Source organism: Betta splendens, chromosome 19, assembly GCF_900634795.4.
Source record: "Betta splendens chromosome 19, fBetSpl5.4, whole genome shotgun sequence".
In the NCBI taxonomy this organism is placed as follows: Eukaryota; Metazoa; Chordata; class Actinopteri; order Anabantiformes; family Osphronemidae; genus Betta; species Betta splendens.
This window is the reverse complement of record NC_040898.2, coordinates 12,970,366-12,986,891: the sequence shown is the minus strand read 5'-3', so window position 1 is coordinate 12,986,891 and position 16,526 is coordinate 12,970,366. Positions and strand designations below refer to the sequence as shown.

Sequence of the window (16,526 nt, the reverse complement as noted above, 5' to 3'; positions counted from 1 at the left end):
ATATTTCGTGGGGGTATTTTACAACATTCTCACACAGGCCCAGTGTGTATCAATCATCACACGCCCCCGCAGGAGCAACACAATGAGGGACGGAGACAGAGTGGGAGGCTGAGAGACAGGGCAGGCTGTGAGAGTATCACCAGGAAATGAGTCACGCAGGCCGGACACCTTCGTCTGGCGTTGTGCTGTTGTTGTCGTCGCTTTTTTTGTTTTATTTTTCTCAGCATATTCATAAGTCAACACATGACATACAGGGAACACTAACATAAACATTCTGAATGAAAGAGAAGAGCTCGCGCGACCCCACGGGTCGCGTCAAAGACATGCGGCGGCGCTGCCATCTTTAAAACTTAGAAGAAACACACCTGAAGGTCTCGTGGGTTCAACCGGCTTTTTTTTTTTTTTTTTTTTGGATGTTGCAGGTGAAGCGCAGCCGTGAGGACAAGATGGCTGATCCATGCCCTTTACCGCTGTGCAGCAAGCGCTTTAATAAGTTAGGGCTCAGTAGGTACAGTCGCCATAGAAAGAGGGTGAGTAAATTTACAGTGTTTAATGAGATATACAATGTATTATACACTGAGTGATGAGGGAGGCTCAGCGCGATGCTCTTTCTTTGCCAAACCCGTGGGCGTGAGTGGCTGCCAGGTTGTGGGGGGTTCGTTAAATAACCCACGCGATCGTCCCTCAACACCAGCGTCCAATCAGTCACTCCGAGACAGACGCGACCTGAACAGGCCACAGGTCCAGGATCAGTGCGGTGCATTTTCTTTTCAGACGCTGGCCTTTGTCAATAAAGGAACAAATGCAACACAACCCCCCAAATAAGTTTATACAAACCAATGTAACTTCACAACAACTCACCATAAACACAAACTCACACAAAGTTTCATTGTTATGTCCGTCCATAGGAACTAAGTACAAGCATAGAGATCCCTGTGTTGTTGGCACAATCTTACACACACGCGCTCACGCACGCACGCACACACTCACCTGCTCCCAAATACAATATGTACACATACAAACTGATTCCCAGGGGATTAACGGCGGGCAGCACTTGCAGTCAGGTCGCGCGTGCGTTTCCACCGCATCACATCCTTCTGTTGCCGAGCTCTTCGTGTGTCTTCGCGTGTGAGGGGTTAAAAAAGCAAAGGATGGAGCGGGAGGACGGGAGGCGAAGGGGGCGGGGCTCCATCAGTCGTGGATGACGATGGGGCCGCGCATCCTCAGGCTGGGGTGGGGCGGGGGGGCCAGGACGAGCCCCTGCGGGGGGCCCGGGGGCGCGCGGCGCAGGGCGATCTGCTCGCAGGGCTGCCGGCACGCGTGCCTGAGCTGGGAGCGCGACAGCAGCCGCCGGGCCCTCCTGGAGATGTGGAGACAAGACGGAGCGTAAGACAGGATTCAGGAACATGGATTCACTCAGCTTCATTAAAAAAAAAAACGTTTTACTTCGGCTTCAGATACGATAAGTTCTCACTAGTCATGTTTTAGCCATGAGATAGATTGATTGATTGATTGATTGATTGATTGATTGATTGATTGATTGATTGATTGATTGATTGATTGATTGATTGATTGATTGATTGATTGATTGTATATTAACATTAACAAAATGATGATTCCTGTATTTCTAACTTTTAACTGCAGCCGCCTGGTGAGTTAATACATGCTGGGCTTTACTGCACGTTCGCTGCAACAGACTGTAGTAAATATCGGTTTAGCAGCAGTTTGGCAAAGATGATTATCACTTGAGTCTAAACACTGTAAGTGATGTAACTCTGAAAAAAAAACGATCACAAACAGACACAATATGACAACAAACACACACAAAAGCTACCAGAATAGACACAACATGTTCTGACTGACAAAAGGAGGAGAAACGACGTGACAGCGTCATTGCTGCTGTGTGTGTCCTCATAATCTGTCTATGCAGCGTTACATTATGTATAAAGCGCATGAAGTCGAGGTGAATTATTACAATGGCGATAAAAAGGAGGACGCTTGGTGATAAAAGTCTGAGGTTCCAGACCACCGAGAAAGTAATTAGAAACAGCAGTGAGTGAAGCAGAGACGAGCATTTATAAAATACAGGGACTGATATAAATCTGTGTTATGAGACGGGAGAGGGAGCATCTCTGCAGGACTTTCAGCACTCGCTGGTGATTTCCAGCCTCCTTTGAGCCACAGCTCAGGATCCACGGGTGGGAGGGACGCGGCCCTAATGGACCTACGTGGGAATAAAAGACGCAGCAACAAAGTGCGGGCGACTCTTCGCGGCTTCAGTCAAGAAAAACCCTCTCAGGTTTAACGCAGCTTTTGTCACGTGCTCTCGTTTTCTCGTGCGGCGAATAGAAAAACACATCATTTTCCCTTTAGACGCCCGCTGTGGACGCGACGAGCACCAGAACGCGCATGAAGACGCCACGTGCCCGCGGAGGAGCGTCCGATCTGCGACTGACCGTCACACGACGGGGCCGCGTCACGCGCTGCCGCCGGATATAAGCCGCGGACGAGGCGGCGGAACATCAGCCAAAGCCCCGCCGCGTGTCTGCTCAGCTGCTCGTGGGGAAGAGGGAGGCAAACACGCGAATCCGCCCTCAAACACGCGAGGCTCTGTGGCTCACATTAACCGAGGCACGCCTCGTTTTCTCCATCACACGGAGAGGAAGCATAGGGGGGGAATGACAACGTTCCATCATCTCTCATTAAGAACCGATTTTCATAATTCAATTCAGAGAAGCCGTCACTTGCCTCTAAACGGAGGGACAATGACAGTATAACATCACATCACAGCTCATCACATGTCGCTCCACTTTGAGCCCCTCTGGCCTGAGCGGAGGCTGCGAGGCCTCACCTCGGCCCGGCTTCTCTTCCGAACGGACCCGCGACATTCGGTCGGTGCGACAAACGTCCGGGAACGAAGCCCCGTCTGTGCGTCCGCGTTCCATCCATCAGTCTGGAGCGAACTGGTAGCAACCAACCCACCGTTCTGCCCAAGGCCATGTGGCCGGCGCAGCTTCGAGCTAATGAATAATTGAATAGGCGTCGAGCGCTGCTTGGTGAGATCCAGCCTTGAGCCTCAAACAGAAGCAGCTCGGTCAATCTGTAGACACAAGTGCTGCACTGCTTCGAAGCAGGAATCAGATCCGTAGTCAAACGCTCGTCTTTTCGTACCTAAATATGTTCGAAAGCAACAATTCTCTGCTAGAATATAACGGAACAAAGCTCAAGTGAGCCTGGCTGCATTTGGGCTTTTTCCATAAATCTTAGTCATTTTAACAGGTGCCACAATAGATAGTGATACAAAAATACTGTTGTTCAAAGACAAATTGAAATTGATTTTGCGCATTCAGCACAAGGCATTGATTTCTATACAACCTTAGACGCGGAACAATGTGAAGAAGACCATGGGAGCACATAAAATACTGTGTTTGTCGCCACACGGACAGTTTCCTTTCATCTGCTGTCATTTGACTCTGAGCATCATGTGTTTTCTTACTACACACACACACACACACACACACACACACACACACACACACACACACACACACACACACACACACACACACTTTCATCCAATCAGAGGTCAGAAAGGGGTCACCTTTGCTTACCTGGTCTCCCGGGTGACGAGGAAGAAGCTGTCGTCGGGCGCGTCGATCCAGTTGGGGCGTCTCTTGCGGATCATGACGCCGCCTCTGGTGCCTCCGCTGCCGCCGCTGCGGCCGTTGTGCTGCAAAGCGGGATATCAGGTGGTATTTAATAAGAAGAAGTGGAGAAGCGTCTGTGTGGGAGTGGTTTGAAAGACGAGACACCTACCAGGAGGGGTCCACTTGTTGTACCTGGGTTCTCTGCAAAAACAAAACCACAGCAGTGAGAGAAAGATGCAAAGTATGCATGAGGGAATCTGTCAATTGAGAAAAGTATTGATTGGTCTTATTTCTTTTCCTTGTTACAAGTGGTGCAATTTCAATTTCAGTAAAAATAGTGAAGTTACCAATAAAAAACAAAGAGTCAGACTGAAGTTGAATCATCCAAATTATCCAAATGACCCCCATCTGCTGATTCGTTTTCATTAGAATTAGTTGTCATTCTCTCCAACGAGCTAGTTTAGATAAGAAATGGCAGAAAAGGTTATCAACTCCGTGTGTATCTCCACTAATTTGATGTTATAAAGCAATAAGATGATAAGAACATTGGACATCAGGACGCTGCGATCCCCAGACGTTTATTCACATCAGAATTAACTTAGTTAAAAATGAGACTGGAAGCATTTTCTGATGCTGTGAACGAGCTTCTGCTCCGAGCCAGCGTCGAGCTAAGCCGCCTTACGCTACACAACGTGCGTCTGCGCGAGTGTGTACCTGCGCGCCGATCCGGCTCGGCCCTGCTGTGGTGGTGGTAGGAGCGCTTTCCCAGCATGCCGTGGGGGCCGTGCGGCAGGGAGGAGAGCAGGCGCCGCGGCGGGGGCGTCTGCAGGCCCGGGGTGCGGTGGGAGCGGGGGGCGTGGGCCGCCGGACGGGACTCTGGAAGAGACACCACACTGGAGCTGCATCAACTGGATCCCAGTTGGAGGGAGCACCGCTACTGGGATTTACAGATCAGAAGCTGGAGGAGGAGGAGGGGCGGTTACCTAGAAACTGCACCACGGTGGTCAGAGTGCTCCGTTGGGCGGTTCTGGTTTTGGGCAGACGGGTTCCTTGTCCTTCTGACACCCTTAACATGTCTAAACCAAACACACACACACATTTTACACACAACGCAGCCCCCTATTACTTTACACTGAGTCTTTCTGTCCAACCATGCAACTAAAACATAAAGGAGTTAAAAAAATAAAAATAAAGCCTCGCTACAATTTGATGCTTTGTGTAAATGAAAATAAAGAGACGTGAATGAAATTAAAGCAACACAGGATGTGGACGTGAATGCAGGTGAGCAAATCCATCTTAGATCCTGATGTGATGTTTTTAGGGATGCATGAGCACTAAGTGACTCTCACACATGCAAATAGAGAAGCGAGTACATGCACACGCACACACACAAACACACACACACACACACACACGCATGTATGGAGGCTTCAGGAGGGCAGGCACTGACTGAGGCCATGCTGGGAGGGGAGGCGTGCTGCTGTGGCTCCTCTCGGTGTGGTGGAGTCGATGGATAGAAAACACAGACACATGAAGAACAAGGACTCGGAAGAGATGCTTTCAGGTGTGACTTTATTAGAGCTCTACTCCCACATTCACACAGTGATGAACGAAATCGAGCAAAAAGGAGGTAGAAGATGAGATGACGCTGTTGCAACATTCGTTAGAAAGTGAGCGACGGGGAGGCGAGGTGGATGGCGGGAATGGCTCTGAATGGCAAATCCCGGATTTGCCAGACAGAAAAGGCAACAGGATGGATTCGCGTGAATATTGCATGGTTTGAACACAGAGGGACCACAGTCCAGCAGATGACGCCCTGCGGCCTGGGAGGGAAGACACCTACAGCAGCTGATTACACCAGCGCCACAGACGTATTCATCTGTAACCTGCCCCCTTTGAGGTTTCATCAGCCCATTATTAATCTGTTCATTTCGACTAATGGAAACACAATCAACAGCATGAGGAGCAAACGAATAAAAGAGTGAAACACGCTGAAGCTGAATGTCACTATTTACAATAAAGATTTGCTGCTGGAACAACTCTTTCAGACACGACAGCACAGGGGGGGGAGCCGCTGTGCAAAATAGAGCTTTTCTTAGTAAAATACATTTTCTCTACATCTAACTTCAGCAAGAATATGGCTCAGACTAGAACATGACTTCGGATAGATCCTGGTCTATTCATTAATGAAAAGCACAAATCCAGATGTGTGTGCGTGTGCGTATGTGTGAAGCAGCCCTGGTTATTCCATCGGCTTTCAGTTGGGAACCAGAACAGAAGTATGACAAAAAGTAAAACCACGAATGAAAAGATGATCAAAACTCAAAGTTATGAGGACAGGCAGTCTTTATTGGAAACAGGGTGGGAGAATACAAAAACCAAAATAATAATAATAACAATAATAATAAAAACAGAAAGAGAGACAGACGGAGGGTGGGGGGGCAGAGACGGGTAGAGATGGCGGTTGATGGTGGGGCATCGGGGTGAGAAAGGATGGTGGGTGTGTGCTTGTGTTTTCGTATGATGTGTGCGTGTGTGTGTGTGTGTGTGTGTCCGCGTGGCAGAAGTTAGGAGGAATTGAAAGAGCTCTTACACTCTGCCTTTATGGCCCCACAGTTAATGGGGACAAAGGGCCGGCGCGCAGCGCGGCGCAGCCTGATGACGTCGCGGCACATGTGCCGGGCCAGCTTGGTGAGGCGGGTGGCCTGCAGCAGGAAGGCCTGCTTGGTCTTCATGGAGGACTTGGGGCTGCCGCTGTTTCGCATCGGCACCATGTGGTTGGACTGGCGAGCGTGGCCTCGTGAGTGAGACTCCTGGGGGGGAAGTAACAGAAACCATGAGAAGTGGGTCATGAGGCAAATTGCAGTTCAGTCAGCACGTCTCTAAACAGTGTCCTAAGAACTGAAATATGCGCACGGTGAGAAAGGGAGACCAGAAAGGCTCGTGTATAATAAGAGGAAGAGCACAGCTGTAATTGATAACCATGGTAATGACTGCACTCCAGGAATCTCAGCCCACTTCAAGGCGCTGGTGACGTATCACCGTTCACTGGCATGGTTTGAAAGGGCGCTTCAATTAATCAGCGCTATTAGCTACACCTCTGCTTTTCCTATTACTATGACTCGAAATGTGCCCAAGCCTTTCTGTTTTTGAGTATATTACATTATATAGACATAATTACACACAAGCTAGACTAAAGTCAGCCTTCATACATGAACATTATAAGTAACCTAATAATCACTGTATCAGTTTTCATTGTTTTAAAGCACACAGTCATTTTATTTACTGAAATTACATTGCTTGCTGGACTTGGGGAGGTTCGTTCTTCTGGGCCCTCGGCTCTGCTCGGCATCTTCAGGCCGCCGTACTTCTTCCAGTACATCCAGCAGGAAACACACAGGCGGCACTGCATGTTGGGAGGTCCCCACGAGTACCACTGGGCTGACTGCATGGCTGTTAATGTACAAAACGCATCAATGCCTGTTAGAGGCGCCGCAGCAGAAAACTCAACACATTAAACCAATTTCCACTGTCTCTAGTTTCCTGCTAAATGCTTTCATCAATATTCATTGACAAGGAGTATGGAAAAGTGGATTTCTTTTTGTGGTAATTAGCATCTAATTGTACAACATGGGCAGAAACTGCACGTGGTCAAATGTACAAAATAAAATTAAATCAATCTATGTTTGTTACGCAACAATTTGCTTGTTATGAAAGACTTTAAAATCAAGGCTTTTATTTTGAACTGACTTTGAACTTCTCCATTTCTACTCAAGTAATTTCAGACAACTCACTATAGCAGCTCTCGCAGGCTCTGCCCCCGCCTGCTGTATGGTAGGCCCCAGGGCCCACGCCGTTCACCGTGGCCATCTTTCCATTGGTCATTGAGATCTGGTTGGGATTGGGTTTGTTACTGTCAGAGAGAAGGAGACAGGGAGTTAAGGACCTGGCTTTAATGTTAAACACGTTTACTATGAAGAAGATGTACACAGAACATGTAAATATTGAAATACACGGTGTAGTAACTTACTATGTGGGGATATAAACCTGCTTCAGTTTGCTCTCTGCCTCAGCTGCCTTCAGTCTCTTCTGCTCAGAGAAAACAGAAAAAGCACGATATTTATGTTATTCCTTTGGCTGCACATTGTCTTCCTTCCTCAGACAACTGCAGCCACACCAATTAAACCACACTTGATTCCTAAATCTCAAATCTAAAAATTCACGCTAGTGCTAATTCTGGTGCACTCCCCCACTCTTATACAAAAAGGTCATGTTGTTGTCATGGGCCGTACCACTCAAGTTGAGAGCTCAGTAGCAAAGACGTGTGAAAGTTTCCAGGTTTAGGCTGGAGTATACATTATAACTGGGGTCAGAGTTCTTACTATGACCTTATACAACAAGGGAAAGTCTGATTAATGAAGACTCGGTTGCATTATGAGTATTGTATTATTGTATCCTGAAGACATTATTGTAGATATTGACTCTTCATTTTGAACATTTATTCTCACCTGTTGCACATATCTGTCTGTGGTCTTCCACATGTAGTAGTACTCTATGATACTGGTCAAAGACTTCCATGGCAGCTTCACGGGTGGACAGAATGAAATTCAGTGGAGGGAGGGGGAACACAGAGAGAGAGAGAGGAAATGAACGATATTAATATCTCATGTTCTTGCCACCCTGGTGCGAAAGCCTTCATGTATATTCATGAAGGAGAAGCATCGTGACCACAGAGGCTGAAAGCTACCGGCTTTGCTTGGTTCTGAAACGCACACTCACGCAGACAAACACATTCACACATTAATAAGTATTCATGAGCACCTGGTGCAACCGCGTGCACCCGTATTCTGCCTTAATTGTTCGGTGAAGGTGGGAAGGAAAGTTCAACAGAATCAAATGGTCAACCCCTGCAGGCTTGAAAAGGCGGTTGTTAAATTTGGTAATTTCATCCTACACAGAACCGCAGCTGTTGTCAGTTTGAAACCACGCCAGTTACAAAAGGATTCCCACTGTTACACATTTTCACTGAGAGGAAAAGACGACTCACATTGTCTCTGCATATCTGTGAGAATCTATCAGAATATTTAGGCTTTAAAAAAAAGATTGTACCATTCATTCATTCAAAAACATTTAAGTGACTATATCTAAATTAGTTTCATTTTGTACAGGACTGAAAATAATAATTTAGAATAATTCCCCATGGTTGCCAGTAATTTAAGTAACACTCCAAAATAAAAAAAATATACACAACACAAACTCACAAAGTCTTGTCGGATGTCGTTGAAGTCTTTTCCGTATTTCTCTAGTGCCTCTTCGAACATGGCAGCTTCTGAGGCGCTCCACTCCTCCATCTCATCCCTGCAGAGAACTGGGCCACCTGCTGGGACCAGTACACTCAGTGCACTGGACAGGTCGTAATTGTGACGATGCAGCGTGTCCATGGCATGGAACTGCAGGCAGTGAGCAGAGGAAGACAGTTACTATCCATCACGTCAGACTTAGTCAGTGCATCTGCGCGTGTGCGCAACTCACCAGCGTAATATCTCGTGAGGCTGCAGCTGCACTCATGTGCAAGCTTGGCTGTCTGACGGAGCTGCTGCAGTCCAATGCTCGAGCAAAGGTCCCGACCGCTCTGCAAAAATGCCCACAGAATGAAGCAGCCATGTTTAAAATCGAAGTTGACATCATCCATTTGGTCAGTGTACATGTCCAAAAGCTCTTACCGTGCCACCACTAGAAATTGGTCTATCTGTTTGTTGGTAAGTGGACACTCTGGATCCCACAGCTTCTCTTCAAGCTTGGACTGGTCCCGGTCGTCTTCCTCACCTGCAGTACAAGCAGACAACATCTTAATCTTACTGTGTGAGAAGACATGCATTTAGAACCGGACTAGGCAAAAATCTACCTGGAAATAAAATTTGTTTTTATAAGACAACTGTGCGATATGTGAGAAAACACTGAATGTGCAGTTATGCTTCAGCGAGGACTAATGAGAATATCCTTTTACCAGACACATGTGTTTACCATCAATCTCGGTGCAAATAAAAAGTAGCACAATTCTCAACAAGACCTTTACTGAGCATGCTGGACACGCATCGTATCAACACTATCAGGAAATAATACACTTGTATAGCTTTATGCATTTATGAGGTGTTTGATAGTCAAGTCAACTGGACTTCAGAAGAGTTACAAACACTTGAAGTTTAAACTCAAGTCACAAGACAATACTATTCAATGTTCATGTCACAGCACTTTTCCAAACAAGTCAATCAGGTGCTGCAACGCCAAGTAAACCGATTTACTGATCATGGAAGTTTCAACAGGCCAGACATGTAAAACCATTGTTTACACTGATGTAAACAGTGATTTCATTAATGGAATCGTGACTGACCCTCTTGTAGCATTTCAGGTACGTCTGCCTGAAACCGTGGCCCCACTCTGATCTCGCCTTTGTCAGCCAACAGGGTCTTCTGTGTCGGGTCATACACCAGCGAGTAGAAGAAGGTATCCTGGGGGAATTATGAAAACAAAAGGTTCAGCAGTCCTCCTGAGATCTCATGGAGCTCTCTTGTATATGGACTATCTGGCAGGTAGAAATGTAGTAGAAGGATGCTCTAAAAGTAAGACTAACAGGAGAGTTGAATTATTAATTATTTTAATTATTAATTCATTAATTAATTAATGTATTTTATATAATAATGAGTACATGCTCTCTAATAAACAGTAATCTAATATCAAACTGCAGACATTTGCAGAAAACTACAACAAAAAAAGATGACAAACTCTCTTTTTTCAGACTCACCTCTTTGTCAAGGTATGAAAGGACTGCTTCAGTCTCGTTCAGTAATGCCACACTGCACTTCCCCCTAAACAGCGAACGACAGAGACGGAACAGGTTCAGCGTGACAGAGCCACACAGGAAGCGAGCGGTGCCTCAACGCTGTGGACGCTGAGCTCCACAGTCCAGCGAGAGCCTGAGCTTTACCTTATGTGTGTCGCAGGTAGACTCTCATACTGCCGGGAGAGAAAGAGCTCTCTGTGGCGAAGCTGGTGTTTCTGTTTTTCTGTTAGCTCTGTCTCTGTCGGACTCTCCTTCTCCTCCTCCAACTCCTCTGCAAAAGCGCACATGCAGGTATATTACTATATGTAACATATTAAAAAGGAAGCGCTAGCGTTATTAAGTAGTAACCCTGCGCTGAATAGAGATCCTGCATGAAGCTAACAGTGAACTCATGACACATAAACTTCAGACCAATAGACGATCACAGTCACAGCTTCATCCATTTATCACCCGGATATCCAACAAGCCCCAATGATGTTCCCTAATCATGCTCTCTCCAGATATAAACAACCCGCTGGTAAACTGCCTCTCAAGGGCTGTGCAATCACAAACTACTGCTGCCATTCATTACAGATGCCAAAGCTATTAGGCTCGGGACTATTAGCAGAAATGCAATCTTAAAGAAACTCCTCATCCATAAATATTGCATTAGGCGATCTGCTGCAGCTGAGTCAGCACATTCTGCCAGACACAGATAAACATTTCATATCGCCGCTATGCGACGCAGGTTATAGACAAACACAGCTTTGAACCCCTGTTCCGAAATCCTGCACAGACAGAGGCTGTCCATTTTCACTGCTCCCATAGTTCACGCTTTTAAGTTACTATTGTGTTTCCTCAGAACCGTGTCAACTGGTCAAAGCTGCAAACCAACATTCACACCTCCATCACACTGAGATTCGCCAGTTGTGTGGAACTGAGCAAAGAACAATGGTTTGAACTTCTCTTTTGTTTTTCTGTCACCTTCCACACTTTCATGAGACTTTCTGCTTCTACATTTAGAACATTAACAATATTACTGTTGGCTGTTTTTTGGACACATTATGACTAACAAGCCTTTCAACACTGGCTGCTCATCAGTCTGCATAACTTGGTTCACTATTCTTAATGATCCCTTTGTGCTGGAGTTGCATTTGTACTTGTACGCCACAGACAGTAGCCCCACTCTGATCATATCCGCTCTACTTTGATGTATCACAGCTGTAATTACTGCGCGAAGACACAGCACATGCAAAGCGCACGCTCTCGTTTGCTCGTGCCATTTCATATTGAAAGCTTTCCACTGAGAAACCACAAGATGGAAACTCAGTGGGCCGTTCACAAGTACAGATTCACTGTCTATAAGATGTGCAATCCCCCACTGAGTCTAACATTCAATTCAAAAAGCACTTAAGTAAACTACTGTATAGGGTGAGAGTTGAGGGGGGCTCAACTTTATGCAAATGTCCTCTCTTGCAATCATTTTGATTACAGCAGAAACATAAAACCTAATTTGTTTGCTCCTCTACTCTGCTACGTAAGGCTGCTTTGGAATAAATAGTAGCAGGAGCCGACTGTCGCAGTGACCAGCTTCCCAATTACACTACAACGTTTGTAACAAGTCCCTGGCACATAAAGGAACAAATGGATGGTCGCTGTAAAGATAGTCAGAAACTCTGAGCCAAGAATGTAAACAGTGTATTCACTGCAAACAGAAGTCCAGATACCACTGTCTTAGAGCATTTGCAACCTTATTTAGAAGTTAACCTTTACAGGTTTTCTTCTTGAAGCTGGTAAAACACACACTCAGCTTATACAAACTCAATCAAAACCGCACATTCGGTTTTATTTCTGTAAATGCAATTCACTCTCTGTTCCTTTGTTGTGCCCCTGAACTCACCTGAGACACAAATTGTGTGAGTTCTTTCTTTTTCCCAATGTTAAATTGCATTGTCGCTTCTGTCCCAGCTGACCAGCTGGTAAACGGCCGACTGCAAATAGCATTTGGACAGTGATATGGTCTCAACATATTGTGTGGTTTATACTTTTGCGCTTATCTTAAGCTTATCTTTAGTCTAGCTAAATTAGCAAGACTGGTTTTACCAAAACAGCTTAACCACACAGAGAGAGCAGCATGCAGCAACACAAAACACTTCTTTTATTGCCCTGAGCGAGTCTCCTCATCTCACTGGTGCTACTCACAAAAACTGAGCACTTGCTTTTGCAGAAATGGGCTTTTTACTTCCTGTTACTTCCTAACAATTGGTTTTACTGTGACCAAAAGGCAGAGTGCAGCATCACTGGAAACAGGTAGCAGCCTTCCCACACAGTGCAGGTGTTGTTATGATCACAACTGCTTTGCTTCCTTCCATTTCCTCCTAATGCTGATACTCAAACTTTGGCTGTCTGACTAATAAACTAATACAACATAATTCGCAAATGTGAAATTCTCCCTGTTTTTAAGTTGCTTTACATCTATTCATGTTTCAGTTACATCATCTTTAAATGGCTGCTCTCTGGGGAAAGAAAGCTTCTAATTGATAATACATGAAAATGTATATCAACCTAAAAGGACGGGTTCTCTTAATAAGATTTACTGAAACACATCCATAACTAAATAAAACCAGGCAAAAAAGGCCAAAACCTCATTCCTCACTACTAAACGCTTTATTGTTGCAACTTTTATTTCTGAAAGTGATCAATCTAATGATCATTTTGTTTTCTATTTAATTATTGATTAAATTATTTAATTGTTTGGTAGAAAAGCTCTGGCTCGTTGGCTTACATATGAAACATAAAACACAGCATGGTCGCGTGAAACAGTAGATACTACTCACTTGCATGTTTGTCTGCGAGCTGGATGAGGCTGTGGGAGATGTCTCTCCTTCTGTAGAAGCAAACCACCTTGGCCTCCACATTCCCACTGGCCGTCTGAAACACAAAGAGGAGAGCCGCTGAAACAATGGCAACATTACCCTGCACAAGCCTCTAATTTCCCCAGAGACCCAGCTCCTTTGTGTCCTCGTCAAGCGTTGCTCTTATGACAAGCTGACCAGTAGCGCTTTTGATAAGATGATTGATTGATAGTCCTACTGTATAATTATGCTGACAGGCTTAAAGAATCAGGCTGCATTATGTTTTGACTGATGAAGGGTGAACGGATAAGAGGGTAAAAAGTAAAAACAATACTTTTGCTATGTTTAAGGGAAATATACTGTATGCAAAATAACAGGAAGAACATAAACATGTAGTGTAACACCACCACAAGCACAGTAAAGTTCATACATGAGCAACAGTTATGTTTCAGTGAGGATCAATCCAGGCATTATTTTGGCACAGGGATACAGTATCACACTGTGTCACACTACAGGGAATTCCTGTTATTTCAGCCTCCCCCTGTATCACTTGTGATAATTACGGTGTCTCCTGTCTTTATATTGTAGCATAGCCTTAAACGGTTTTTAGGCTGATACAAACCTGATCCAGCATTTACCCACCCACGCAATCTGATAATGAAGCTTTTATCCAAGCATCTTTGTGCTTTTCAAACACATTTCATTAGTATTTTAACCAAATGTTTATCTTAGATCTGTTTCCTGCTCAACTGCCTTTTGTCACACATACACACGCATACACTAAAAAAAAAGAGCAAGCAACTCTTCAAATACTGGCAGGACGTGGATGCAAAGGTTTTTTGCACATTTAGTTCCAAAGCGGTGAGCGCCTGAAATGTTCATTACAATAATTTCCACTACCCACACGCACTCCCACAGGTGTGTCCTACAATATCAACGGCAGTTAGTAGAAAAGGAACACCTGTCTTTTTTAGATGTAACATGAACACTTTTAGTGACAAGGTGCACCCACCAACCAAACAGAGTGGGGGGGGGGGGGAATACACAAGAATTCTTGCTATTCACCCCCTGGCATTAGGAGGTAAACACACATATAACAAGTACTTCAATACCTTATTGAGTTCTTCTATCCGACGAATCAGGTATGGGTTACTGGAAGAGTTCTCAAAGAAAACATAATCTGCAACAGAGAACACACATGATCACGGCACTGCAGGACACGTATAGGACACGTGAGAGTCTACAAACACATGGGGGAAGCATATTTAAATATGGACATTGTTGATAAACCACCACTTCAGACCCAGCTTGTTAAACAATGATTCAAGGAGGGGCAACTGGCCGAGTTACATACTGTAAAGCCCTACTTAATTTATTAAAAACAGAGCTACGCAAGATAAATATTCTATAATAATGCAAAAACTATGTATGAAGGTGTATCTGTGATAGACTGTGTATGAGAACTGTTATAACAATTTACAACAATATTGTTGCAATAGTTAATCCACTGCTCCCTAGCATCACACGGCCTAAAAATCAGCCTCATTTGTACTGCAGCATGCTTTGCCATCACTGTATTGTTATAAACTGATTATTTCTAGTAGAGGTAGGTGGAGTCTTTACTTAGCCAGACAGGCTGTAAAAAGGCCAGAGCTGAAGTTGACTGGTTGATTTGCATATTTCATAAAAAACGAGGCTACGTGACAATTTCCTTTGATAAACGAAAAGAAAATCTGTATGTTTTGACGTTTCTAGAGACCATGTAAGAAGAATTGGGTTTCTGAAGTCTCATACGACAAAATGTAAAATTAGAAATCTAAATAATCAATAACCGCAGCCTGCAGAAAACAATAAAAACGTAGCTTTGTTTAAAACCTAAATGATTTCATTCATGACCAACTTAGATTCTCACAAAAAGTTTGAAAAAAAGGAGTGGGGATTCACGAAGAGCAGTGAAGGCAGCGGGAGAACTGCACCACAGGTGACCATATGGACAACACAGCTGGAATGAATCGAACTGATACGTGGATAAAGTAAACCCACAGATGAAATGAGCCAGTGGGAGATGCTCCGGGAGGCATCCGAAGCTGTGCTGCTGGAGCCCCGGTCAAACAGCGCTTTGACGCTGGGCTACGTGTGACCAGAGGTGTAATCTACACCGACGCATCGACGCCATGAATCGAGACAATAATTTGATGTGGAATTCCAGTAGACTGCTAACGAGCTAGCTAGCCAAATAAAGCCGCTTTTCTCATTAATAACACTTATGGTGGAAACAGGTGGACAGTGCGGCGCTATCCAGCGTGAAACGCTACTAATTCTGGCGGAAACGGTGTCAAACTATCGCTTGTGCTGCAATAATGGCAATGAGTGAAGCCATTGCTGATGCTAACGTTAGCTAAATAAGGGCTCGTACTAATGGCTGCATGCCAGAAGAGGCAAATACAAAGGCAGCCTCACACAACGCGTAGGAGCGTTTTAACACCCTTTTAAACACATGTCTGGGCCAAAGCTCCCGCAGGACACCGGTCGTCCGCCTCCCCCGACCCATTACCCGAAAAGCAGACAGCAGCAACGGTACCGACAACAGAAAAATGTTTACATTGCAAGCTAGCCTCTTAGCAACTGGCGGCTAGCTGCTGTGGCCACGACAGACGCGAGGCCTGACCCATTTTGAATCCCAAATATACATAAAATATCACTTTCCGACTCCGACTTCACGCATTTGTGAGCGTAGCGCTGCCGTGTCTCGCTATGAAATGGAAACCGACCCAAAATACCGCCACACAATCCCCACGGGGTGCAAAACTGTAAGGCTTTCAGTTTGATAAAAGATCCACATTGACATACATACCTCCGACCCGGTACATGTTGGCCGCCATTTCTGCCCTCCCGGAGTGTAAACGTAAACCATAAACTACGAGAAATAGAATAAATTAATAAAAACTATAAAAGTTAATTTCTAAAAAGGCAAAACGTGCGATAAATTATGATCGTCGAGACTCCAGATGTGTAGCCTATCGGGAGTTTTTGTTTTTTTTTGGCAAACCAGCCCCCCCCCCTCCTGCGAGTCACAGCACCCTTTACAATGCAGTGAACTCACAGCAGTCAAAGAAGTCGGATCAACCCGAAAAACCACCGCTGACGTTGGGAGGGGGCGCGCACGCCCAGACACGCGCACACGCACACGCATAAGCGCATATA

General features: G+C 45.2%; 1 protein-coding gene across 3 annotated transcripts; it reads right to left on the bottom strand.

Annotated features, from left to right (window-relative positions):
* Positions 1-180: 180 nt before the first annotated feature.
* mta3 (metastasis associated 1 family, member 3) lies at positions 181-16,440 on the bottom strand. Of its 3 annotated transcripts, none has more exons than XM_029134370.3 (19): positions 16,177-16,440; positions 14,435-14,502; positions 13,305-13,398; positions 10,633-10,759; positions 10,450-10,513; positions 10,039-10,156; positions 9,371-9,473; positions 9,180-9,279; positions 8,909-9,097; positions 8,156-8,230; positions 7,678-7,736; positions 7,442-7,560; positions 6,943-7,100; positions 6,241-6,460; positions 4,631-4,723; positions 4,362-4,523; positions 3,817-3,848; positions 3,612-3,730; positions 181-1,360 (listed from the first exon to the last, which is right to left on the bottom strand). In XM_029134370.3, the coding sequence occupies exons 1-19, from the start codon at positions 16,202-16,204 to the stop codon at positions 1,192-1,194; spliced, it is 2,097 nt and encodes a 698-aa protein (XP_028990203.1). In that variant the 5' UTR covers positions 16,205-16,440; the 3' UTR covers positions 181-1,191. The 3 variants fall into 3 exon arrangements, 2 of the variants coding, with proteins under 2 accessions (XP_028990203.1, XP_028990204.1); XM_029134371.3 differs by having other exon boundaries at positions 1,222-1,360; positions 3,602-3,730; positions 16,177-16,438; XR_003783946.3 differs by lacking the exon at positions 181-1,360 and adding an exon at positions 3,995-4,102 and having other exon boundaries at positions 3,624-3,730; positions 16,177-16,436.
* Positions 16,441-16,526: the final 86 nt, after the last annotated feature.